At 49.8% G+C, this 25,506-nt stretch overlaps 1 protein-coding gene across 1 annotated transcript in view; it reads right to left on the bottom strand.

Moving 5' to 3' along the window:
• Positions 1-25,506, bottom strand: part of SYN3 (synapsin III) — a gene marked incomplete at its 5' end in the record, with an annotated part of 598,160 nt that overhangs the window by 10,626 nt on the left and 562,028 nt on the right. The window contains 5 exons of the mRNA XM_007948224.2: positions 4,120-4,207; positions 5,053-5,187; positions 11,305-11,407; positions 15,085-15,159; positions 20,492-20,634. Coding sequence (XP_007946415.2) covers positions 4,120-4,207; positions 5,053-5,187; positions 11,305-11,407; positions 15,085-15,159; positions 20,492-20,634 — 544 coding nt within the window. The remainder of the gene's footprint in view (positions 1-4,119; positions 4,208-5,052; positions 5,188-11,304; positions 11,408-15,084; positions 15,160-20,491; positions 20,635-25,506) is intronic.

The raw sequence follows: 25,506 nt of genomic DNA, 5'->3' as shown, positions 1-25,506 counted from the left end.
GGTGGTATCTCTATGGAAGTAGATTGCCCAATCTTCCTTCTGAGGAGTGGCTGGTGGGTTTGAACCACCAGCCTTCTGGTTAGCAGTCAAGTGCCTCAAGGACCTACTGTGGTATTTCTGTTACACCAGCACTAGGACACTGAGAGACCTACTATACACCACCTCTGTGCCAGGCACCTTGCTAACTGTGAATTAGACCACACGCATGATGTCACGAGCATCTCCCAGTAACTGCTAACTTTATAACTGAAGAAGGTGACATATCAGAGAAGTGATGGAACTTGCTTATGACTGCAAAGGCTGTGAAACATAGAACTGGATTCAAACACATGCTTCTGCCTGAACAAGAAGAGTTCATTTGTACTTGGGTTTGAACAATTAAGCCACTTTCCTTTCCTTAAATGCTTGCTGCTTTTCTAGGGAGACAAGCATAAACAAGAAAGATTGATGGGCCATTTCATCTACGGTCCCGGGAAGAGAAAGGCATTAAGTGCCAAGGGCTGGTTTTCCCAAGAAGCAATGAGTATGCTCCTTTAATAAAGGTGACAGGGAACACCACAACAGGACAGGAACCCCTTCCCTCTGAAAGAGTTTAAAGCAGGCCCTTCAAAGATTGCAGTCAGGCTGCCTGTTACAGCTTCTTGGTGCAGAGCTTCTCGAAACCTTGAGGCAGGCACTGGAGCAATGCATAGTCCTGAGGCATTTGATTCCAGGGGGAGGCTGAGTGAGCTGTCTCCCAACACTGCAAGAAAGCAGGGGCCTTGCAGCGAGAACTGTACTTGAGTGATTGCCACGGCTTCTTTTTATCTAGTTATCAAGAGTTTATCCGTCCTCTAAGAAATGGTGGCACTGGCTTTTCAGTTTGTCCTACCGCGGTGGCCTGTGGGTTGCTGTGATGCTGGAAGCCATGCCATCACAGCACAGAAAGGAAGTCCCAAGAGAAGGACATCATCCTTGGTTAAGTGGAGGGTCAGAGAAAAAGCGAGAGAAGACCCTCAACGAGACAGATTGACAGAGTGGCTGTGACGACGGGTTCACGCAGAGCAGGGACTGTAAGGACGGCACAGGACCAGGTGCCGTTTCGTTCCGTTGTGTATACGGCTGCTATGAGTTGGAGCTGACTCAGCGGCACCGAACAACAACAACATGCCACTGGTATTTCAAATACCACCAGAGCCACTCGTGGTGGACAGTTTATAGCAGAGCTTCCAGACTAAGACAGGCTGGGAAGGAAGGCCGGGTGATCTACTTCTAAACATCAGCCGATGAAAACCTTGTGGATCGTCGGCAAGGACATATCTGACGGGGGACTGAGCTCCAGAATTTATAGAAAAGTCCAACACGTCAACAACAAAATGACAAACAATCCAATTAAAAGGTGGCCAGAAGACATGAATAGACACTTCACCAAAGAGGAGATCTGGGCGGCCGCTAAGCACATAAGGAAGTGTTCCTGATGATTAGCCATCGGAGAGATATAAATCAAAACAACAATGAGATACCATCTCACCCCAGCACTAGTAGCAAAGTTCAACAAGACAGAAAATAACAAATGCTGGTGAGCATGTGGAGAGATTGGGACTCTCAGGGACTGCTGGTGGGACTGTCAAATGATACAACCACTGTGGAAAGCAGTATGGTGATTTCCTTAGAAAGCTGGAATTAGAAACACCATTTGATCCAGCAATCCCATTACTAGGTATATATCCTAAAGAAGTGAGAGCCAGGACAAGAACAGATATATGCACACCCATGTTCATCACAGCACTATTTACAACAGCAAAAAGATGGAAACAACCTAGGTGCCCATCAACAGAAGAATGGATAAGCAAACTATGGTACATACACACAATGGAATACTATGCAACACTACTACTACATTGTAGATGTAATGTAGAATCTACAAAGCACTGCATAACATGGATGGACTTGGAGGACATTATGCTGAGTGAAATAAGTCAATCACAGAAGGACAAATATTATATTAGTTCATTATTGTAAAAAGTCAAGGAAAGGTTTATATATGGAAGGAGACTTTCTTTGTTGGTTACTAGGGGTGGGAGGGGAGAGGAGGGAACACTGTTAGGTGGAGGTAAGTATTAATTCGGGTGAAGAGAAAGGCAATGTACCAAATGTGAGTGATCAACACGGTGGCAGAGGAAGAGGAAGACAGAGAGAGGTACATGGGAAGTATAGACAACAAAGACGAACCCTTTTGCATGTACATTACTGTATTGTCAGTGATGGCAAACATTGATCTACGGGTGGATAGATGGGGGGACAGGCTGAACAATCAGGTATGTCTAGGCAGGAGGTAGTGTGCTTATGAATATGTATAGGGTTAGCAGACAACGTTTCTACAAGCATTTTTGTACATGCTGTAAGAATGTCTAGGTGTATAGTACAGCTGACAAGGGACAAGGTTGTAGTCACTTTTTGGCCACAGCCAGCTACCCAGAGGGAAAGAGTAATTGGATCTGTGGGCTCAGGACCATGGCTGCAGGGGACATCAAGCTCAATTGGCATAACATACTATGCAAAAGCATTGTTTTACATCTTACATTGGTGAGTAGCGACTAGGATCTTAAAAGCTTGCAAGTGGCCATTTAGAGGCAACAATGGGTCTATTCTCGTCCAGAGCAAAGAAGAATGAAGAAAACCAAAGATGCATGGAAACAATTAATTCAAGGGATTGGTAGACCATGTGATCTCAGCCTATATGACCGTGAGACCAGAACAACTAGATGGTGGCTGGCTATCACTGTCAATCACTTGGAGGGGGATCAGTGCAGGAGATCCTGGATAGGGTAGAACAATGTGGAACAGAACTCAAAATCATAAAAAAAAAAGTCCAGGTTTGCTGATCTGATAGAGCCTAGTGAGACCTTTGAGACTATGGCCCCTGGCCACCCTTCAGGTGTGTTATTGAACTCACTCCTGTGGTTTCCAGCCAAACAATAGACAGGCATATGGGGTGAACATTTACATCAGGTAGATACATTCCTTGGAGCACTCAGTCATGGGTGAACAGAAGGGCAGTGTTTGCATAAGAAGACAGCTGATGGCAGGGAGCAGGAGTGCATGGAAGGAGGGACACAGGGAAGAGGTAACTGTGGGGAGGAAGTGGGAAGAGACCTGTTACACCGCAGGGCATTGCAGTCAGTGTCTTGAGGCAAAATGTGTATGAACTGCTGTATGGAAAATGAATTTGCTCTGTAAACTTTCACCCAAATCACAATAAAAAGTAAACATACATACACAAAACCTTATGGATCATAACAGAATATGGTCCAATGAAGTCCTGGAAGGTGGTGCAGGACTGGGCAACATTTCATTCTGTGATACATGAAGTCATCATGAATCAGAACTGAGTCGCTGTAACTAACAACAACGTAGGAATGACTGAATATTTTTTGAGGAAGAATTTCAACTGAAGTTATGTTTAATGTTCCATTTTTCTTTTGTGCTCTAGCTGGTTGGCTCACATATCTATAATCAGGCACAACTGTTGTTGTTATTTGCCGTTGAGTCGGCCCGACTCATAGTGACCCCTCCTTGGGTTTCCGAGGCGATATCACTACAGAAGTAGACTGCCCAACCTTCCTTCCAAGGAGTGGCTGGTGGGTTTGAAGCACCAGCCTTCTGGTTAGCAGTCAAGTGCCTTAGGCACTATGCTACCAGAGCTCCTTAGGCATAACGAGCGACTAGTAAGCTTAAATGCTTTCTATGAGATCTGAAAGGCCAGGCTTGTAAACCTGCCATTTTCTTGTTGTGCATCCTTGGGCAAAGCCTCAACTTCCACCTCTGCAAGGAGATACTAACGTTTTCATGGTAGGATGGTGGGAGGATAACATAAGCAAACAAATGGGGAAGCACCAGCACAAATGGTGTGTCAGGTGCTTAATTCACTTCCTGTCTGCCCTTCCTCCTTTCTTGACTTCAAGGGGACATCCAATCTTGTCCTCTCACCATTCTTCATGTGGTGACAATGCACTATTCTGTAGATAAAGTATTAAGATGGATTTCCCAGAGTATGCCTGGAAAACAAACATGGCTCCCATAATGCATCTGACAGCCTCACTGAGGTGCGTTCCCTTGTTGGCAGGCCATAGGTCATACCTTGTGTGGGTGGGCGCGGCTGGGGCTGTCCAAGCTGAGGCCCCAGCTGACCTTGTCCTGGAGATTTTGCTGGCTTCATCGGTGGACCCTAGTGCAGGAGAAAAGAAGCCTGTTGTGGTCACCATGGCCACTGACTCCCTGGGTGTGTGTGTGTATACAGGGGGGCAGGTTTTTAAAAAGATCTTGTTATTACTGAAGTGAAACTCATATGCAGTGGGCACATCTTAAGTCTTGAGTGTGATGAATTTTTATATATGTTTACATATGTGTAACCACAACCCAAATTAAGACATAGATATTTCCCAGAAGGCTGTGCTGTGGGCCCCTCCCAGCCAGCACCCCCCTCAAGGATAACCATTATCCTGACCTCTGTTGTGTAGATTAGTTGTTGCAAGGAAGAGATGGGAGATTTTGACACTGGCTTTTGCAGAAAGATTTGAGGCTAGCAAATGATTTGGAGAATTGTGAGGTAGTCCATGTGGGGACTGGAGGGGACGAGGTATGTGGGAGCTTGTTGAGCCTGGGGGACATATAAGACACAGGAGTCTCCATAGATTGGTGCCCTGGGGACACATAAAGGGCGTATGTGTACACACACAGTCATATGTGTCCCCCCGCCCCACACTCCAGGCTCAGGATGGAGGGCACAACTGAAGGTGGGTGATCAACTGTCAACAGTCTCTGCCCACAGATGGCCAAAGGCCAGTGGAGACAAGATTTTTCTCCCCAGGGTGCTGGAGGGAGGAAGGGCCCTTGTAGAGGCTCCCAAACTCACCAGTCCCGAGCAGGGCACAGAAGCTCTCCCCCTGGCAGGGCCTCTGCCCAACCTGGGCCCTGTGTGGGGGTATCTCCCTTGGAACCAGGGGCTCCCCATTGCTAGACAGCCCAGCACCTCTCATGGCTACAGAGTCTCCTTGGCTCCCGGAATCTTACCCAAGGTCTCAGGGGTGAGGGCACTGTGCCCCCTGGCATCAGGAGTTGGCTCATTTTGGAAACCACCAGGTCGGCCATCAGCTGTCTGTCCTCTTCCACATGCTCTCCAATCAGGGGCATGGAGCTGTCCATCACCTGCAGGGAGAGAAAGAAGGGCTGAGGGATCCCCAGGCGGATTACCCTGAAAGCTGGGTATGGCCTCTCAGGACGGGCTCAGGGCTCAGGACCGAAGTGGCCACTAGATGGCGATGTTCTCTACACAAAGCGCCCAGTCCGGCGCCTGCAGAGGGCACGACCAAGCCAAACAACAAACAAAAAACCAGCCTCACCAAACTCACAGCCAGCCAGTCCATTCCGACTCACAGAGACACTCAAAGCCACAACCAGCTCTCTTCATTTCAATCTGAATCAACTCCGCTGGGTTAAACTCAATTCGGCCTGAATTCGCCGGGCTATAGCGATACGCCCGAGATCCGGAGACTGCTGGCCTTTGCTGCACTTTTCTTTGGGGAGCTGGTTTCCACCCCCTTCTTTCTCACCCTGGCCTCCGCCCAGGGTCAGGGTTGGCCTCTTCTCCTTTGGCCCAAGGTCAAGGCTTTCCACAAAGCCGGAAACAGTGAAGGTGGGGGCTCCATAGAACAAAAAATGACATGGCCTGGAGTTGACCCAGGGTTCATTGAGAAGAGGGAAGGGGGAGGCCTGTTCTCTGGGGCTGGGGCAGAACACACGCCTGAAGCGAAACCCGTTCCACAGGGAGCCCGCTGTTTCTCACAGGAAGTCCAGCTCCCATCTGGGGAGAGAGAGGAGTCTGAGACGTCCTAGGAGCTCATCCCGCTCTTTCTACAGATGGGAAAACTGAGCGCAGAGCTGGGAAGGGCCTTCCCCGAATCACAGAAGCCCTATGCAGGTGACTGCCCAGGCACAGGCGGCTGCAGACGGTTTTGAAGGAGTCAGGTGTTGGCAGGCCAGAGGAACAGCTGGACTATTTCATCCCCTCAGCGTCACCCACCCAATGCCCATCAAGCCCACTCTCTTGTCTTCTCTTTTCCTAGGTCTTGGACTCCACATAGGTTCTCTCCTCAGGCCTTTATGCCTTCATTCCCTCTGCCAACTCTTTTTAAAAATTATTTCTTATTTTGGTAATACAGTCTCCCTCAGCGTCCTCCAGGATTGGTGGCAGGACCCCCTCCCCACCATACCCAAATCCCCGGATGCTCACGTCCCTTATACAAAATGGCCTATTATTTACATAGGTGGTTGTTGTTGTTGTTACCAGCCAGTTGGACCCAACTCATAGCGATCCCTCCTTGGGTTACTGAGGTGGTATCACTACGGAAGTAGATTGTCCCATGTTCCTTTCGAGGAGTGGCTGGTGGGTTTGAACCGCCAGCCTTCTGGTTAGCAGTCAAGTGCCTTAGACACTATGCTACCGGAGCTCTCCAGTAAGTATATATGTGTATTAAAAAACCAAACTCAGCTGATATCAAGTTGACTCTGGCTCACAGTGACCCCCACTGAATTTCCAAGGCTGTACGTCTTTAGGGAAGCAGACTGCCTCATCTTTTTCCCACAGAGTGGCTGGAGGGTTTGAACCGCCAGCCTTCTGGTTAGCAATCAAGTGCCTTAGGCACTACACTACCAGAGCTCCCATTATTTGCATATAACCGCTCACATCTTCCCCGACACTTTACATCATCTCTAGATTATTTATTTATAATACCAGATACAACGTAAATGCTAGTAAATAGCCCTTTCCACTCCCTCTTAGCCTTTGAGGGATTGCTTTCATCATTTAACTGCTGATTGATTGATTGTCCTCCAAATATTTTTGATTGTGGTTGGTTCAATCAGTGGATGCCGAACCCACAGACACAGAGGACCAACCACAATCTCTCTCTTTCTATCTCTGTCTCTCTATGTCAGGCTAATTCTCACCAGAAACTCTGGTTCTCAGTGGTAAGAATTGGGGCCAGGAAACATGACTGCCAGGCCTAGGTTCTGCTACGGATCTGTTGTGTGATCTTGGGCAACTGAATTTTCCTCTACTATCCTGACGGATTAAGGCAGCTGCTACGGCCTTCCAGCTGGGACTTTTTAGATGGCTGTGAATCCAAAGCATCCACTGTGGCTGGGAAGCTGAAAAGTCAATTCAAGGATAAGAACACTGATTCTAGCAAGATCCTGAAAACTGTCTTCACATACATTGCGCTCCTCGTGGGCTGGGTCTGAGCCATCCCAGGATCCCTCTGCCCAGCCCAGGGCCTGGTACATGAACAACCTTTCAGTTAATGGTGGCTGAGCTGAGTTATAATTAGGGAGTCAGTCCCAAAGGGACACAGGCTTCTACACCCTGCCTGGCCTCTCTCCCCTGCCCCTTCCCACCCCTTTCTGTTCTGGTCTCTGTTTCCTATGTTCCCTGTGGTGGAAAACAGCCACCAGAAGGAACCTGAGGTCAGAGAAGTTTGGAATCCCCACAGTGGACACAACCAAAGGAAGTGGATACTCCGGTCTCCCCAGGGAAACATTTTTTCCAGTGAGCAATGTCATTCCCCAGACAGGTCAGATGGGACAAGTTCAAGGGTCCTTCCCCTGAGTATTTCACTGTGAGGATCTGCATGAAACATCTCACACAAATCTTCTGTTCTCACCACAGAGGTGGCTGAAGAAATCAGTACTTTTTGATCTCCTCTGCCTTTTTTTCCTTCCTGGGGAAAAATATCTTTTATATTCCTGGTAACAAGCTCTTCATCTGCCCCCATTACAGCCTAAACCCCAAAGCAAGCAAACTTTGTAACGCTTCTTGGAGGGAAAAAAAGTCTGAAAAGCCATTTCTCTCTCTCTCTCTTTCTTCTGGAACATGTCTGGGAAGTGTTTTCTTGTTATCAAAGTCCAAACCCACTAACTTTACTTTTTCTTAATGTGACAGGTCTTTCATTCCTATCCCCACGAATGTGTGCAGGTAGAGAGTCTGGGCCCACAGGGACAGGTTTTTTTCCCCCCTAAGAGTGGAAGTTGAGGAAATTCAGGGAGGTAAAGTCCTTAAATGGAGCGAGCACTGGACAGAGAATCAGGACAATCGATGTAGCTACACCCACAGAGGCCCCTGAGGTGCAGCCAACATCCAGAGGATTTGGAGTCCAACAGATCTAGTTTCAAATCTTAACTTATGGGACTGAACCTAAACATTATTCCTAGTTGGCCCTGTGAAGCCATTTTGCTCTCTGTTGGAGCAAGTACTTTGCATGACACAAAGTACGCATTCACCAAGTTCTGGCAGCTAATATTATTGGGCACTTTCTATCAACCAGGTGCTTTGGGTGCATAACCTCATTCAATCCTATGAGGTCCGTGTGCTTCAAGTCCCACTGTAGAGATGAGTAAACTGAGGTCACCAAGTGGCAGAGCTGGGACTCGAACCCAGCTCTTTCTGACTCTGGAGTCCATGCTCTTAACACACCTCTCTGCCCTGAGTGAGGGCTCCCTCTGGACACTGCTCTATCCTGGGTGAGGAATCCGGAGACACCACTCTGGGTGAGGAGTCCCTGGGGGCACAAACAGTAATGCACTTGGCTGCTAACCAAGAAGTAGGGGGTTCGTGTCCACCCAGAGGTGCCTTGGAAGAAAGACTTGGTGAAAAAGCACCCATTAAACATCCTGTGGAGCATCAACTCGGTGGCACTGGTAAACTGGGATCGTACATGCAGTATCAGCTCTCTCCAACCTTGCTGCTGGGGCTAGTCTTTAATGTGCTTTCTGGTGCTTCAGGGTGGAAACCTAAACCAATTTTCATAATTAGATCTCAGAGGCCCTGCTTGGCCCCTAAGGGCCTCCTGAAGTAGCTTAGGGTCACATGCTGTTTGGTACTGCTTTCATGCTAAAAAAAAAAAAAAAAAGTTTTCTCCAGCCAATGCGTGTTTCTCTGGAATGTCCTGGCACCCACGTGTGGCTCTTCTGTGGAACTCACTGACTGCCTTTCCTCCCTCCCTTTCTCTTCCATCCTTCATCAGGTGACCCCTGGCACTTACTGTGCACTGGCCTCTCTGGGCACTGGGTGCAGAGATGAAGCTAATGCGGAGAAGGGCAGGTCTGCCGGGGGCAGTGGAGGAGAGCCCAGTGGGAGGGCTCCCTCCCTTCATCTGTTGCTGCCTGTCGTCTTGCTCTGGAACGAGGGCTCCAGGAAGCCGGGTCTGTGCTGTCGTGTTCACTGCTGTAGCCCTATTACCTGGCTTGAGGTCTGGGACCCGGAGTAGGTGCTCAACAGTGACTGGGTGAATGAATGCGTGTGTGCGTGGATGCCAGAGCTGGGCTCCTGTCTGGTGGTCCCCTTGATGAAATACAGAGGTGGGAGAGCCAGGTGGGGTCTCAGGGGCCACAAAGCCCCCCTCAGGAGGGTGGGGAGCAGTCTAACTTTGGCTGAGAAGCAGGTAAGCAGTCACTCTGCTCCTGGCCCCTTCAATGTCACCCCCCCCCCCCGCCTGCCCAAGTGAGTTAATGAGGGAATTTCAGGTACCACGGCAGCCAGACGGAAAGGGTTTCCTGGGCTTGAGGACAGATCTGCAAATACAGATACCCCTCATCCTGAGGAAGCTTCTAGGCCTTTCTGTGGAAAGTAGAGATCCTGTCCATCATGGACTCTGCCCCAAACCACCCTCAAAGAGCAGCCACTTCTGGGCATGGGTGTGAATGCTTTTCCGGCTCCGGGCGTGACTGGTGGAGAACAGCAGGGTGCCTTCCCTGGAGTCACCTGCTCTTTTCCTTGTGTGGGTCCCTAGAGAGTGAGGCAGGCATGAGGGACTGGAGGACTGGATGGCTTGTGTGGTTACCTCAGCCATGTGCTGTTTGCCACCCACGGTCTGGGTCGGGGGCAGCTACAGGGCTCTGCCTCAGGTGTCTTGGCCTTGCGTCAATACCGCCCCTCGGCTGTGGTATGAGGAGAGGCCACAGGAACTGAAAGGGCCGCTGCCCTCTCTCTCTCTCTCTCTCTCTGCGTGTGCACATGTGTGGAGATGAGAAGTCAGGGGGAGAAGGGAGAACCCTGAGGCTAGGGGATATTTGTGGAGGAAAGCAGGGGGTGAGCTATGAAGTATGATAGTGGGGGGCAGGAAAGGGAAATTGAAGAGGGGAGAGGAAGAGTCCTGGAGGAGGGAAGGGGATTGTGGGAAGGAGAAGCATGGAGTAGAAGTTGGGGGAAGAAGAGTGTGGCACAATGGAAGACATTGGGGAGTCACGGAAGAGAGAGGGGGACTGTGGGATTGTGAGAAGTACTGATAGGAGAAAAGGAGGATTGTGATATCATAAGTAATATGGGGAGAGTTATGGTACAGAGAGGGGGCTGTGGGGTTGGGAGAAGCACTCGCGGAGTTGTAGAAGGGAGAGGATTGTGGGACCATGAAAGACACGGAGAGAGTCCTGGAGGACAGAAGGGCATTGTGGGATTGAGAGAGGATTGTGACACCATGAGAGACATGCAGGAGATAGTCCCGGAGGAGAGAAGGGCGTGGTGGGATTGGGAGCCTACGGAGGGGAGAGGGAGACGGTAGGCCCACAGTCGTGGGCCTGTGAGAGGCATGGAATGCAGGAGGGTTAGAGGACACATTCTAGGACCCACAGCTCCTGACAGCCTCTCCTTTACACTTGTCTTTCCCCACATCTTTCTCTCCATTCCCACTGTTGCCTGACGACATCCCTTTTCTAAACTTCAACACCCTGCTATCACTCCTTTGTCATCCTGCTTCCCTTCAAGCCTGCAAACCCCATGTCTCTCTGGTTTGCTGCTATGTTCCCATAGCCATACCCCATGCTGAGCCCATGGCAACTCCTAAGTACATGTTTATTGAATGAACAAACGATGGAATCTCTGAATGGTGACCAGAGAAGTGTGCCTGTTTGACACGTGGAAATTTAAGAGACCCAGGGGGACAGAATCTTGCTGACTCGGCCTGATGCTCTTCTCCCACCCTTAGGCCACAGGCTGGGGAAACGCTGTCAAACCTCATGCCATGGGCTCTGGAGGCCCAGGTCAGAACCCCTGGGCAATTGCTCTGGTGACGCAGCTGACGGGGAGGAGGCGGAGGGGCATGAGGGCAATCAGTGTAGAAGCCTCCAGAAGTTCCTCACTGAGGCTTGGGCTGTGTGTGCCCAGGCCCTGAGCCAGGACACCACCGAGCGCTGCTGGAGACCCCAGCTTGGATCCCCTCCCTTGGCTTGCCTGCCTGGGGGGTGGTGGGGAGGACCCACTGCTTTGCCCCTTACCTCGATGATGTAATCCCTGCCATCCTTGCTGTGGACAGCTTTGACAGCGCAGATGTCCAGGCCACCGAACATTTCCGAGCAGCTGTCCACCCAAAGCCTGTACCTGCAGGGATGGAGAGACAGACAGTGAGTGCTGGGAAAAGGCAGGAAAGAGGGGAGTGAAGGCAGAGACAGAGGCGTGGAGGGACACACAGACCCAGAGTGAATAAAAGGCAGAGAGAGGGCACAGAGAGACAGTGATAGCACACACCCAGGGAGAGACGGAGAGGGGCAGGGACAGTGGGACAGACAGACACACAGAGAAAGGAGAGAAGAAGGGAGGGGAGGGAGAGGAGAGAGGAGGGAAGACGGAATAAAACAAAGGGAGGCAGAGACACTGATGGGAGAGACAGAGACAGAGACAGAGAGAGGACAGAAAAGGGAGAGACAGAGACAGAGAGAGGGGAGAGGACAGAAAAGGGGACCTGAGGGGGCCAGGAAGGACAGGAGACAGGAAGGATGAGGGAGAGATGGAGTGAGAGCTGGGAGGGATCACAGACCCCCTTCACCTTGCTGGCTCCCCAGTAGTGGCCAGCCTGCTCTGGCCCCATCTGGAGCCAATGGGACACCTGGCCGCCCCTGCACCCTTTTCCCTTGGGAAAGCTGCTCCAAGGGCTCCCAAGCTGCCCTCCCAGCCCCCAGGGCTCAGGTCAGACTAGAGCTGGTGGCGGACAAAGAGCACATTGTCCCTGGAGCCTCAGCCGGGCAGGAGGGGAGCCTGCCAGGCTGCTTTTGCCTGGCCCAGGGGGCCTGGCCCTCAAGACCCCATGGCTTTTGTTCCCTGTCCAGGCACTTCATCGCTGCAAGGCCAGTTTACTTTGCAGGGGAGAGATCTCAGAGCTGGACTTTGACCTGCAACAAGGGGGTGGTTGTATCCAGAGAAATCTTCCCGGCTTGCACTTGGTGTCTCTTGTGGTGCCTGGATTGAAAAGTCACAGGGGACTTTGTGTCCGCGTTCTTGCTTCTCTCCCCACTCTCCAGGGTCACGCGGGGCATGCTGCTCTGAGATCTATTTGTGTCTCTGAGCCTTAAGAGCTCGAATTAGGAGAGGTCAAGGCCTGAAGTGGTCTTAGAACCACCCTTCTTATCTCACCCACAATGCTCACTGAGGCCCAGAGGGGGACAGCGGCTTGCCCAGGTCACAGAGCAAGGCAGGATTATCCAGATCTCCTGGCTCCGTGTCCAGTTCTCTCCTTCAACCGTAGTGAGGAGCACGCGAGATGACAGAATTAAAACGAAGGAAGGAAACTCACGCCTGTTGAGCGCCTACCATGTCCAGGCTTGAGGAACCTTTCTCCTCTTTCTCTCTAAGCCCAGACCAATGCAACCAGGAAGGTTTTAACTCATTGACCGATGAGGAGACTGAGGTTCAGAGAGTTCTCCAACCCAGGCTGGATTCTAGAGTCCAAGGATGCCCACTGAAAGAAAACCATTGTTGGCAAGTCAACCCCGACGTATGGCAACCCCATGAGCCAGAGTAGAACTGTGCTCCACGGGGTTTTTATTGGGTGAGCTTCTCCTTGCAGCCTCAGTTTCCTTATCTGTAAAATGGGGAGGCCTAGCTCTGCTTCTGTAGGTGCATCAGAACCACCATGAGTCTTTCTCTCTCTCTCTTTCTCACACACACACACATATGCACATACACCCCCAGATTCAGAGCTTTGTCCTACGTTAGAATAATCTTTCTACTTTTCAAAGGCTTCTCATATGATTCTGATGTGCAGCCAGATTTGGGGTGCATTTCTGGTTCTTGGAACTCTTAGGGCCTCCTGCACTCTCTGATCAGATCTCTGTACTTGGCACTAATGGCTAACCTGTGGAGCATCCCAGCTTAGGGAAATCTGTATCCCCAGATGCACTGATAAATCAGAGTTCTTCTCAATAGAAGCTGGAAGCCTAGAGCTAGACCCACAGGCAACTGGTTTCCAGTGGTTGTTTATAAACCATGAACTTCCAGGTCACCTGCTGGCTGTATCCCATTGGGTTCCAGGCCTCCCTCAGGGTCCAGGAAGGGACCTCAGGGTTGGAGCAGTGTGGGGGAAGCTGTAAACATAGGGTCTGTACTCCCTCCAGCCAGCTGGGACTAACACCAACCAAACCACATTACTGGTTTGGCCCAGGAAGCAGGCTACTTGGCTAGCAGGTGAACCAAGTGGGGTGAGGGGTCAGGCCCAGGGCCTGTTTATGGACCTCAGGCACTGCATCCTTGTGGGAATGCAACTGGGGAGCTGAGTCCCGCTCCCGAGTGCTGTCTGGGACTTGGCAGCAGGGAAAGTGAATTCCAGGCCTGAGCAGTTCCGCTCCCTTGCCAGAATCCTGCAGGAATGTTCCATGTGAACTGGGATCCAGTAGAGCCAGGGAGACGGTGGCCTGTGGGTGACATCCGTGAGCAGCTGGTGGGTGCTGCGGAAGGCTAGGATTCTTATTTGGGAAAGGCTATGGTGGAAAGGGCCACAACTGTCCCATGAATGTCCACTGGGGGAGGGATGTGACTGCCTTAGCCCAGGTGCTTCAATGTACCAGATAATGAGAACAATCCCCATGAGACCAGTTAGCATATGCGAGTCCCAAGATTGAAGAAGTGTCTGTTACCTGGGGTTGATGGGAAGGGAAGGAGGCCAATGTTTAGGGTTCCCCATATATCCCTCTCTCACTCAATCCTCAAATAGCACTCTGACTTGCCCATTACTATCCCCCTTTTACAGTTGAAGAAAGGAGCTCTAGTGGTGTAGTGGTTAAAGCACTTGGCTGCTAAACAAAATGGCAGCAGCTTGAACCCACCAGTTGCACTGCAGGATAAAGAAGAGGTAGTCTGCTTCTGTAAAGATTTACAGCCTTAGAAACCCTATGGGGGTTGCTATGAGTTGGAATTGACTTGATGGCAGTGGATTTGGTTTTGTTTTTTACAGTTGAAGAGGCTCAGAAGGTTAGTTGATTTACCTATGGTCACACAGCTAGGAAGTGGCAGGTGAGCCAGCATGTTAACCACTTGCACTAGGCACGGACTCATTTGTAACTTACACAGGGTTCTTTGCCCTGAGGCCTGTTTATTGTTCAGCACAACCTGGCATGCCGTAGGTCCTCTATCCAGGCTCTGTCCACTACCATTACATACTTACAAGCAGAGGTCACCCAGCACGCAGCAAAGAATGTCTGTATGTTGGTGACAGGCAGGTGACTGGGGCCTTCTGCAGACAAGTGTGGCACACAACAGGGTTTACGGTACACCAAGTAAGAGGGGGCCTCTGTCCTGGAATCTTCAGACAGGGCACACTCCAGAGACACTCACAGGGAATCAGCTTCTCCTTACTCATACTGAGATGGAGAGACGGAGGGGTGGCCTCTCAGCACCCCTGGTGCCCTAATAAGGATGCTCCCATGCATCTGTCAGAGCACAGGGAGACTGGTGTGGGCGCCCTGCTCTCTTCCAGAAGCAGCTGGGCAGAGCCAAGAAGACCCTTGGAGTAGGAGCCAAGACATCAGGTTCTCCTCTCAGCTCTGCCACTGATCAGTTTCAAGACCCCAGGCAAGTCACTTCCCCTCTCTGTACTTGCCTCTTCCACATGTCAAACGGAGTTACTCATAATACCTACCCTGCAGGGTATTGTGGGGAGTAAAGGAGATCTTGCTTAGGAAAGTGGTTTGTGGGTCACTGGACAGAGGGTGAGGAGGCTCCTGATCTATCCTCCTCCAGTTCCCACCATGGATGGTGCCTGTCCCCATGCCTCCTCTGTCTCTTACCTCTCTGTCATGGCCACCTGCTCCAGCATGGCAGAGCCTGTGTTGGCCTTCCAGTTTCCAGAGATTGAGGTTCTCCTGTATCCGAACAAAAAACACAGCTGAGGGCATTATGGAACTTGTCATGGATCTGCCTTCCTTTTTTGTTTTGACTGTTAGGAGGCTCAGATTCAAATGTCTGGCTCACATTATGGCATGAATTCTTAGGTACATACCCTGTTCTCAGCTTTATTTTTCTGCTTTTATAGCTCTTCATTTGCCTGCTTTATCAACTCATTTTCTCTTGTGTATCTTTTTCTAAGTCATCTTTGAAACTTAAAGATGAAATTAAAAAGGTGCCTGCATTATCATATGAAATGCCCCAAACCTTGGCCTCCTGTTTTTGAGAAGGAGAACGAGGGCCCTGTAGTCTGAGGTGATTCTGGAATTTTTTGAGAGCCTCAAAATTTAGGAAAAATGATCCATGGAGAGAAGCAATGACTTTTCCCCAGTGAGGACCTGGAAGGCCTAACGGCCTCTGCCTGCTCCACTGCCCTGCCCTGTTCCCTCGCCCTTTCTATTCCAGCAACAACTGACCTTCCTGGTTCTCCAATGCCCAAGGCTCTTTGCTATATCAAGGCCTCCACACATTCTTCCCTTTCCAAACCCAATCTTCATCTCTGCCTTTGCCCCCCAATTCCTACTCATCAGGTTTCATCTGACCTGTGACTTCCTGACTGTCTGCCTTCCCCAACAACAGTAGACTGGCCAAGGGTACACCCTATGCAAATGTTCAGTAATGCTTATCTCATTTGTAATGACTGCAACATTATACTGTCTCCCCTGATGGAGTGGAAGCCCCTGAGGGCAGGAGACCTGTTTGGCTTACCCCCTATACCTCCAGTGCCCAGAAGGGCCCTGGCATGTAGTAGGTGCCCGGTAACTACTGACTGGGTGAGGGTTATGTGGGGTGGGATCCACCCAGCTTCCTCGTGGCCCTCTGACACAGCTGGAGTTGGCAAAATTTAACCTGAACAAGTTTAGCCAAAGTGGCACAGATAATGCTATCATTGGTTTTGTGGCCAAGAGAAGGCACTTGCCTAAGATTTAACCAGGGAAGAGGAACTGTCACAAAAATCTGTCCTAAAAAAAAGAAAATGAAATGTTTCAGAGGACAGATGCTGAGAAGACACAGTGGCCAATGTTGTTGTTAGGTGCCATTAGGTTGGGTCTGACTCATAGTGACTCTATGTTCAACAGAATGAAACACTGCCTGGTTCTGTGCCAACTTCACAATTATTGCTATGCTTCAGCCCATTGTTGCAGCTACAATGTCAATCCATCTTGCTGAGGGTCTTCCTTTTTTTCACTGACCCTGTACCAAACATTTTATTCTCCAGGGACTGGTCCTTCCTGGTAATATCACCCAATGCAATACATCATTTGATTTCTTGACTGCTGCTTCCATGGATGTTGATTGTGGATCCAAGTCAACTGAAATCCTTGCCAACTTCAGTCTTTTCTCCATTTTTCATGCTTATTGGTCCAGTTGTGAGGATTTCTGAATAGTAGAATCGAACAAGTAACTAAATGGATGATATATGGTGGGAGAGAGGATTTGTTTCTGCTGAAGTGGAAGTTACAGGTAAACAAGGGAGGAAGGAAGGCTAAAATGAACCAGGTAGTACCAGATGAAAGTTGGAGACCTCAATATGAACTTGTATTTAGCTTAATATAGACATGCTGCTGGCTGCTGTGGTGTTGGCCCCTGACTCACGGAAATGCCACGTACAGCAAGGTCGGACTGTTGTGACCTATAAGACTTTCACTGGCTGGTTCTTCAGAAGTAGAGCACCAGCCCTTTCTTCTTAGTCCATCCTAGTCTGGAAGCTTCCCTAATCCCGGTTCAGCATCATAGCAACATGCAAGCCTCCCCTCACAGCTGGGTGATAGGGGGTAAGGGCCAGAAATCAAACCCGGGTCTCTTGCATGGAAGATGCATATTCTACCACAGAGCCACCACTATCCCCAACATGGAAATGTTGTTTTGTGCCACAGAGTCAACTTCTGACTCATAGTAACCCCATGGGACAGAGTAGAAATGGCCCACAGGACTTCCAAGGCTGTGTAGTCTTTACAGAAGCAGATTGACTGGTCTTTCTCCCATGGAGCCACTGGATGGGTTCGCACTGCCAGCCCTTCAGTTAGCAGCTGAGCATTTAACCACTGCACCATCAGGGCTCCTTAATACAGATATAGATGGCTATATATTGGAATAATTAGGAACATGTGTGTATACAGGGCTTAGGATACATGCATTGATTTTCAAGCTCTGTTTGCTTAGAGGAGCTAGTAACATTGAGACTTCAGTAGCAGTAAGCTCACAGGCAGGGCAGGAAGTGGGTCAAAGAGGAGGTTGAATGGTCAGGGGCAGGGAGGACGTTCTGTGCAAAGGACTGACATGGACCCCCTCCCTCAGATATGGACTAACTCAGGGTCCAGGAAATGCCATAACTAATGACAAACTGGAGGTGTCAGGCCTGAGAGGCTCAGCACAGAGAATGCAGCAATGAGGTAATCCTCAAGAAGAGAAACTGGGGCAAGGTGCTGTCAATGTCAAGTGGAACCTCTAGCAGTGAGGAGATGGGGGAAATGACATCATGACATACTGATGGTGGGGCCTCAGGAAGGCATCAAGACTGCTGCACTGGGATGTGCCACAATTCAGGGGCTGGGGAAAGAGATGAGCAGATAGCATCACCCCAAGGGCATCTGAGAACAGTGACAGGTTTGGCCAGGCTCATGGGAGGGAGAAGGTGACTGCCCAAACTACTGTAGCAGGGCAGAAGCATTCCTTGAGAACTGGCTCCATTCTTTTCCTCATAATACTTTCTTATAGGTCAACTTCCTGCATCTCCTCCAGTTGCCCAGCCAATGGAAGAGTTGAGTAGTTGAGACAGAGACCTATGGCTTGCAAAACCTAAAATATTTACTATTTTGTCCTTGTATAGAAAACGTTTACCAACTCATGGTCTAGGCCGTCCAGGTAGTACAAAAGCAGCCAACAAACCAAAACCCAAACCACTGCCATTGAGTCTACTCCGACTCATAGTGACCCCCATTGGGTCTCCAAGCCAGTATATCTTTGCAGAAGTAGATTGCCCCATCTTCCTTCTGTGGAGCAGCTGGTGGGTTTGAACTGCTAACCTTCTGATTAGCAGTCAAATGCCATAGCCACTGTGCCACCAGGGCTCCTTTTAAAGCAGCCATTAAAACTTATTGCCACTGAGTCAATCCGACTCACAGTAAACGCTCCTTGGGTTTCCGAGGTGGTTATCACTATGGAAATAGTTGTTCAGCTTCCTCTCAAGGAGTGACTGGTGGGTTTGAACCACCAGCCTTCTGGTTAGCAGTCAAATGCCTTAGGCAGTACACCACCAGAGAGCACAGCAATGCTCAGTAAAACTTTATATACAGAAATAGGTTGCTGCTGGACGTGGCCTGCAGGCTGTTTGCTGACCCTGGAGCACAAGCTACATGGCACCGAGGCACATGGATAGAGACTTCCAAGTGCACCTAAACCAAGCCAAGGTATTTTCAATCACCTCTTATGCACACGAGAGCTGGACAATGAATAAGGAAGACCAAAGAAGAGTTGATGTTTTTGAGTTGTGGTCATGGCAAAGAATGCCAAGAGTACCATGGATTTCTAAAAGAACTAACAGATCTGTCCTGGAAGAAGTGCAGTCAGAATGCGACTTGGAAGCAAGAATGGCCGGACTTCGTCTCACCTACTTTGGTCATATTGTCAGAAGGAACCATTCCCTGGAGAAGGATATCATGCTTGGTAAAGTGGAGGGTCAATGAAAAAGAGAAAGGCCTTCAACAAGATGGATTGACACAGTGGCTACAATGATGGGCTCAAGTATAGCAAGGATCATGAGGCTGGCACAGGACCAGGTAGTGTTTTGTTCTGTTGTATATAAGGTCACTGTAAGTCCAAGATGACTTGACAACACCTAACAACAAGTGTCCAGCTGGCCATTGCAGTCCTCATACATACGACTATGCTTCATAAATGCTCTTGTCTCTTTAAGGTCTTATTATTTCATGTGGAACCAACAACCACATTCTGAAGTCATAGACAGGGAAGCCCTGGAGCAGATTAGATCTTTCTAAAGACTGAGACCTCACACCTACTCAAGAACTCTCTCCTGATCTTTATAATCATGACTTGAGTGCAAATCATCCTTTGCCTGAACCACCTCTGCAGTGAATATGTGCTATTGTTTCTGCTTGGCATCCATTTCTTTCTTTCTCTTTAGTTAGAGCTCTTCTGTTTCCATTGGAGAATGACCTCAACACATTGCTTGCCATCTTGGTAGGACTGCCCACGCTGATTTTCTGCCTTTCTCCAACCAATAAACATGCGACCAATGTTGGACCAATGAGTGCTATGTCTGTGGATCAGAATCTTGAGTCAAGCACTGGAAAATGAGGGCAGATTCTTTTCCCAATGGGGGTGCCAAAGATTGTCTGCTACACTTGACTTCTCAGATTTCTGGGCCTTCCTTGGACCCTAATCTTTCTAAGTTTGCTAGTTCAGCTCATTTGTTTAAGTTTCTGATCACCCAGAGTCTTCTATGGGAGTTCTGGTAGCATAATGCCTAAGGCACTTGACTGCTAACCAGAAAGCTGGCAGTTCAAACCCACCAGCCATTTCTTGGAAGGAAGGTTGGGCAATCTACTTCTGTAGTAATACTGCCTCGGAAACCCAAGGAGGGGTCGCTACGAGTTGGGTCTGAGTGGATGGTACATAACAACAACAACACACTCTTCTAAGACATTCTTTTTAAAACAAACCAACAAACACCCCTTAAATAAGTCGTATTTGGTTTCTGTTGCTTGTGGCTAGAGAAATCTGATATAACCTTCTACCTGGTTTCATTGGTTCCAGGGAAACCCCTTTGTAGCCCACAGCCTCAGAGGAACCTTCTTATAAATACAGGCCGGATCATGTTGCCTCTCTGCTCAGAGGAGTAAAGAACCCAAACCCCCTCGCAGGGCATCCAAAGCCCTCCGTGATTTGTCTCCTAATTTCTCTTCCAGTCTCAGCTCCTGTAACAAATTTCTCCTACATACTTGCAGTTTCCCCAACATGCCAAGGATCTTTCTTCCTCTGGGGCCGCAGCCTATGTTGAGGTCGACAGAGTCCTACCCTTGCATAAGCTGTAACGGAACATCAGCCCTCAGCAGCACCCGCCAGAGCAGGCAGTAAGGGAGACAGGCAGGGAGGGTAATGATGGAGATCACTGCCCTGGTCCAGAGGGAGGAGAGAAGCAGGCTAGACGTGGATTTCTCATCTCCCTTCTCCCCACACTCTCCCTCCATCCTTCCTCCCAGCTCCCCCAGTCCTGCATCAGGGACTCACATGTAAGCCTTGTAGTTGGAGCCAATTTTCTGGATGCGGATGTCGTACTTGGAGTCGATGAAGGCCTCAGTGGTGGCGTAGGTTTTGGCCATGGCTATCACGCTGGTGATGTCCTGGTAGTCATGCTGGTTTTCCACTTTAATCTGTGTGGGAGGATGAGGGGGGTGAGTGCCACCTGCCAGCATTCACTGAGCACCTACTCAATGCCAGGACCTAGTGCTCAACAGATAGAAATGAATGGGACATGATCCCTAGCTTTAAGAAGGCCGCCTTTCTAGCAGGGGAGGCAGGCACAGGAAATAAGTCATTCTGATACATACCTGTACAAAGTATATATAGAACAAGGAGTGAGAAATTCCACTTGGGGTCATCAAGGAAATCTTTAGAGAAGAAGCAAGGTCTGAATGGGGTTTAGAAGAATGAATATGGTTTCCAGATGGACTGGCTGGGAGTGTTCTTTGGAGAGGAGCCAGGATGTGCAAAGGCACTGGAGCGAGACCTCAGGGTGCAGCGGGAAGGCCAGTTGGTTCAGACTGGCCCAGTGGGCAGGAGGGTGGGCTGGCAGGATCGTGGGGGGTCCCAAATGCTTTGGTAAGAAGCTCCAATTTCCTCCTGAAGTGTCGAAAGCCATTGAGGGGGAGGAAAGGAAGCTTAAGCCAGGAAGTGGCCTGACTTGTTTTTTAGGAAAATCACTCAAGCAGTGGTTAGAGGACTGAATGGAGGGGCGTTATACGGGAGACAGGGAGGCAGATTAGAAAGAAGGATGTGTGTATTGCGTATGTGTGTGCTGTGTGTGTGTATGCGTGTGGGGAGTTTGTGGGAGATGCATGTATACAGTATATGTGTGTATGGTGTGCATGGTATGTGAGTGTGTATGATGTGTGTAAATCAAAAACCAAAACAAAACTCACTGCCATTGAGTCAATCCCGACTCAGCAACCCCCATTGGGTTTCTGAGGAGGTAAATCTTTACAGAAGTACATCACTTCATCTTCCTTCCACGGAGTGGCTGGTGTGTTTTGAACCACTGACCTTCTGGCTAGCAGCCTTATCCTCTATGCCACTATGCCACCAGAGTTCCTTATGATGTGTGCAGTCCGTGATATATGTGTATGTGGTATGTTTGCGTATGTGTGATTTGTGTTGTATATTATGTTTGTGGTATGTTTTTTGGGTGTTCATATAGTGCGTGTGATGAGTACAGAGTGTGACGTATTTGTGGGTGGTGAGTGTTTTTCGTGTGTGTTGTGTATGTGTATGTGTGTGTCATTTTTGTGTGTGCACGTGGGGTGTGTGTTTGTGAGCATGTACATACATGAGCATGCACTGCACAAGGTTAGTTAGCCCTACTTGGCCAGAGGCGTGTGAGAGAAGCTCGAGCTATTTCATGGGCTGAGGCCAGGAACACTGGGCCATGCCCTGGGGTCAGGGAGAGGTCCCAGGAGGCCTCAGAGGCCAAGCGCAGGGATGAAGGCCAGAGCTGCACGATAGCCATCTCAGACATAACAGAGGCTGACTCCGCGGCTGTAGACAGTGGGGCAGGCTGCCCCTCCTGCTGCCTGTGGGGCCCTGCTTGTCCACTTCCTCCCATCACCCTCACCCGGACGGCAGAGGAGTTCTGATGCTGGGCCAGAGCGGGCAGGGCCCAGATCTGCTCTGAGGGGCAGGGTGCCGTGCAGCCTGGGTGGGAGGATCTGCCTGGGTGAGAGGGGTGGGGTTGGTCCTTTCCTTCCCACCTCTCCTCCTAGCCCTTTTCTGCCTGCCCTTCAAGGCTCAGTGCTGCCCTGACAATGTCTTAATTATGCCTACCTGAGTTTGCACCAACCACACAGCTTATACAGCATGTGCATAGTTCTCCCAGCGGCCAGAAACTGGCTGCTGACCCAGGCAGGGTAGGCGCTATTATGGCCATTTCCTGAATGGGGAAACAGGTTTCTTGCCTTGCCCACGACCAGAGAGCAGTGAAGCAGACAGCAAGGTGTGCAACCCAGAACTCCGAAGGCTCACCTGTTACAGGTGCCTGCCGCTGTCCCCCGTGGGGACTGCACACAGTGAAGGAGAGAGACGCCCATGAGACCAGGGTTGGCAAACCTTTCCTTTCTCCATGAGCGCCCAGCCTCTCTCCCAGTGGTGACTAGGAGTCACTGTGCAGAGAAACTGAAAGTGGCCAGGTGAGAGTGTCCTACTTTCCAAACTCATCAGCTTTCCCACTTCTTCCTTCTAGACCCTGTGGCAGTATCGAGTCACGAATATGAAAGGCATCTGACTGAGTCAGCCCTACTGGATGGAGGAGGGCGTTTCTGCTGAGGTAGCCTGCTATCAATGTCTATTCATCTTGAAATTGGGGGTTGGTATAATTTGGAGATTGCCCCGGCCACTGGGATTGGGGGGTACAATTTAGAGATTGCTTCTAGGTGCTCAAATTGGGGGACAGAGTTTAGAGATTGCCCCTGGGCACTCAAATTGGGGGTGTGTGAAATTTAGAGACTGCCCCTGGGTGCTCATATTGGGCTGGTACAATTTAGAGATAGCCCCTGGATGCTTGAATTGGGGGAGGTACAATTTAGAGACTTTCCCTGGGCACTGGAATTGGGGGTTGCTCATCACGCTTGCTAAGCTCTGACTGCTGGTTCTCCAAGGTCCATCCTTTCCTGTCCCTTTAGTAAATGGACTCCTAAGTTTCAGCTGGGCACCTGGTCTCTCATCGAAAGATTTTTTTTGTTCCAGTCTTCCTTATAGTTGTTGTCGTGTTGTTATGTGCCATCGAGTCGGACCTGACTCATAGTGACCCCTCCTTGGGTTTCTGAGGCAGTATCACTATGGAAGTAGATTGCTCAACCTTCCTTCTTGAGGAGTGGCTGGTGGGTTTGAACCGCCAGCCTTCTGGTTAGCAGTCAAGTGACTTAGGCACTATGCTACCAGTTAGATGTGAGCAAGTGTCCAAGTTCTGGCTGATAAAAACATGGGTGGACATGATGTGAGCAACTTCTGGGTGGTGCTGTTAAGATGGAAGAGTATCTTCCCCTTCACTTCCTTTCATTGGCTGGGATGTGAACACGAGGGTGTGAACTGGAGTAGCCATCTGGGCCTCAAGATGGAGGCCACATGTTGAGGGCCCCCAAAGTGTATATAGTCTGGTCTCACAAAACCCAGATCCACCCCTGGGTCCGGCCATCTCTGTCCCCCCATTAGATGGTGGGCTTCTTAAGGACAGATAATGAGACTCACACACTCACAGGTGTCACACCTGGGCCTGGCACAGCATAGATGCTTGGTGTGTGTCTGCTGCATTGAATATAAGGAGGCTGGATACAAGACCTGCTGGCACTTGGGAGGGGAAAGGGGGATGGAAGGAAAAATAAGACAACTTGGAAAAGGACAAGTGAATATATTTCAGGGAGCCTTCTCCTATAAGGTGAATTTTTTGGTAAAGGCTTGGAGCTGTTTCTGTATGTTCCATGGCTGACAGCTTCCAGTATGGGCCCTTGCGAACATCATGAGGTCAGGGGCCCTGAGGAAGGAGCAAGGTGGCCTGGAGCTGTGGGTGTGTGGGTGGGAGCTGGAGGGGATGGTGGGTAGGTCCTCAGGCTAGAAAGGGCAGGTGGGGTGATGGGACATTTGGGAGGCGCAGCCAACAGGGATGGTGAAATGGCTGCTGGCCTGTGGAGAGAGTCTTGGCACTCCCCTGTATTTACTGGTTGAAAACCTCTCCAAGGTTTCACAAAGACAGGCTGAAAACAGGAAGTTCCAAATGAGCTGTGATTCAAGATGACCCGTGTGCTGCCCTGGGGCGCTGAGGGAGCGCAAACTCCTGACTCCACAGGCTCCTGGCAGACCTGCCTCTCCTCCCCTCCTCTCCCCTCCCCTCACTGCCTTGTCTCCTTTTCCTCCTTCCTTTCTTCTCCCTCCTCACTTTCTCCCCGCTCCCTGTCTTTCTTCTCTCCCACACACCCTCGTCTTCATTCTTACACTTTTCCTTGTATTTTTAATGTCATCTCTCTCCTTCCTTTTTCTCTCTCCTTCATTATTTCCTCTGTAGCTTCTTTCTTCTCTTCTTCTCCAGTTTCTCCCTTGGACCTCCTCCTCCCCTCTCTCCTTCCATTTTCCTTGACTTTGCCTCCTTTCTATTTCTTCTCCACCCCTCCCTTTCTGTTCCTCCTGCTCCTTCCTCTCACAGTACCTCCACTGTTTCTCCTTTCTGAATTGCCTTACCTCCCTCGTGTGTGCACTGTGTGTGTGTGCATGTGTGTCCATGTACATGTGTGCTCTGTCCTCAGTGTGAGCTAGGACAGAAGGTGGAAACAGGAAGGAGAAGGAGATAAACTGGAGGGAGGAGAGTTAGGACACAATTCAGAATCTCTCAAATGGCATTCACCTCAGAAGTCTTCTGTTCCAAATTCCCACTTGGGATGACAAAGTTATCCTCTATAAACTTGGTTCCATGATTTTCTGGAACATCTCCAATAATTAGGAACTCGTAACTTGGGCAAAGAAGCTTCATCCTCTTCAGGGATCCTTTAACTTGTTCTACTGGTGGCATAGTGCCTAAGGCATTTGAATGCTAACCAGAAGTTTGGTGGTTCAAACCCACCAGCCACTACTCGGAAGGAAGATTGGGTAATTTACTTATGTAGCGATGTTGTTGTTGTTGTTATGTGCCATCGAGTCGGACCCGACTCATAGCGACCCCTCCTTGGGTTTCCGAGGCAGTATCATTACGGAAGTAGATTGCCCCATCTTCCTTCCAAGGAGTGGCTGGTGGGTTTGAACCGCCAGCCTTCTGGTTAGCAGTCAAGTGCCTTAGCCACCTCAGAAACCCAAGGAGGGGTTGCTATGAGTCAGATTTGACTCGACAGCAGTGATTTTTTTTTTTTTTACTGTATATTACACAAGGACCAATGAAGACAGCTGTCTTGTGCCCACTCTTCAATTACTTGAGGAGAACTACCCAGGCATGCCTAAGTGACTGTCTTCTTTAACCTCCTCCCAATATGAGCCACTTCTAAACACTTTAC

The sequence above is a fragment of the Orycteropus afer genome, unplaced genomic scaffold (genome assembly GCF_000298275.1).
Source record: "Orycteropus afer afer isolate SDZICR_OR568_19922 unplaced genomic scaffold, OryAfe1.0 scaffold00209, whole genome shotgun sequence".
Lineage (NCBI taxonomy): Eukaryota > Metazoa > Chordata > Mammalia > Tubulidentata > Orycteropodidae > Orycteropus > Orycteropus afer.
Note: the sequence above shows the minus strand (reverse complement) of the source record. Positions and strands in the feature narration are given on the sequence as shown.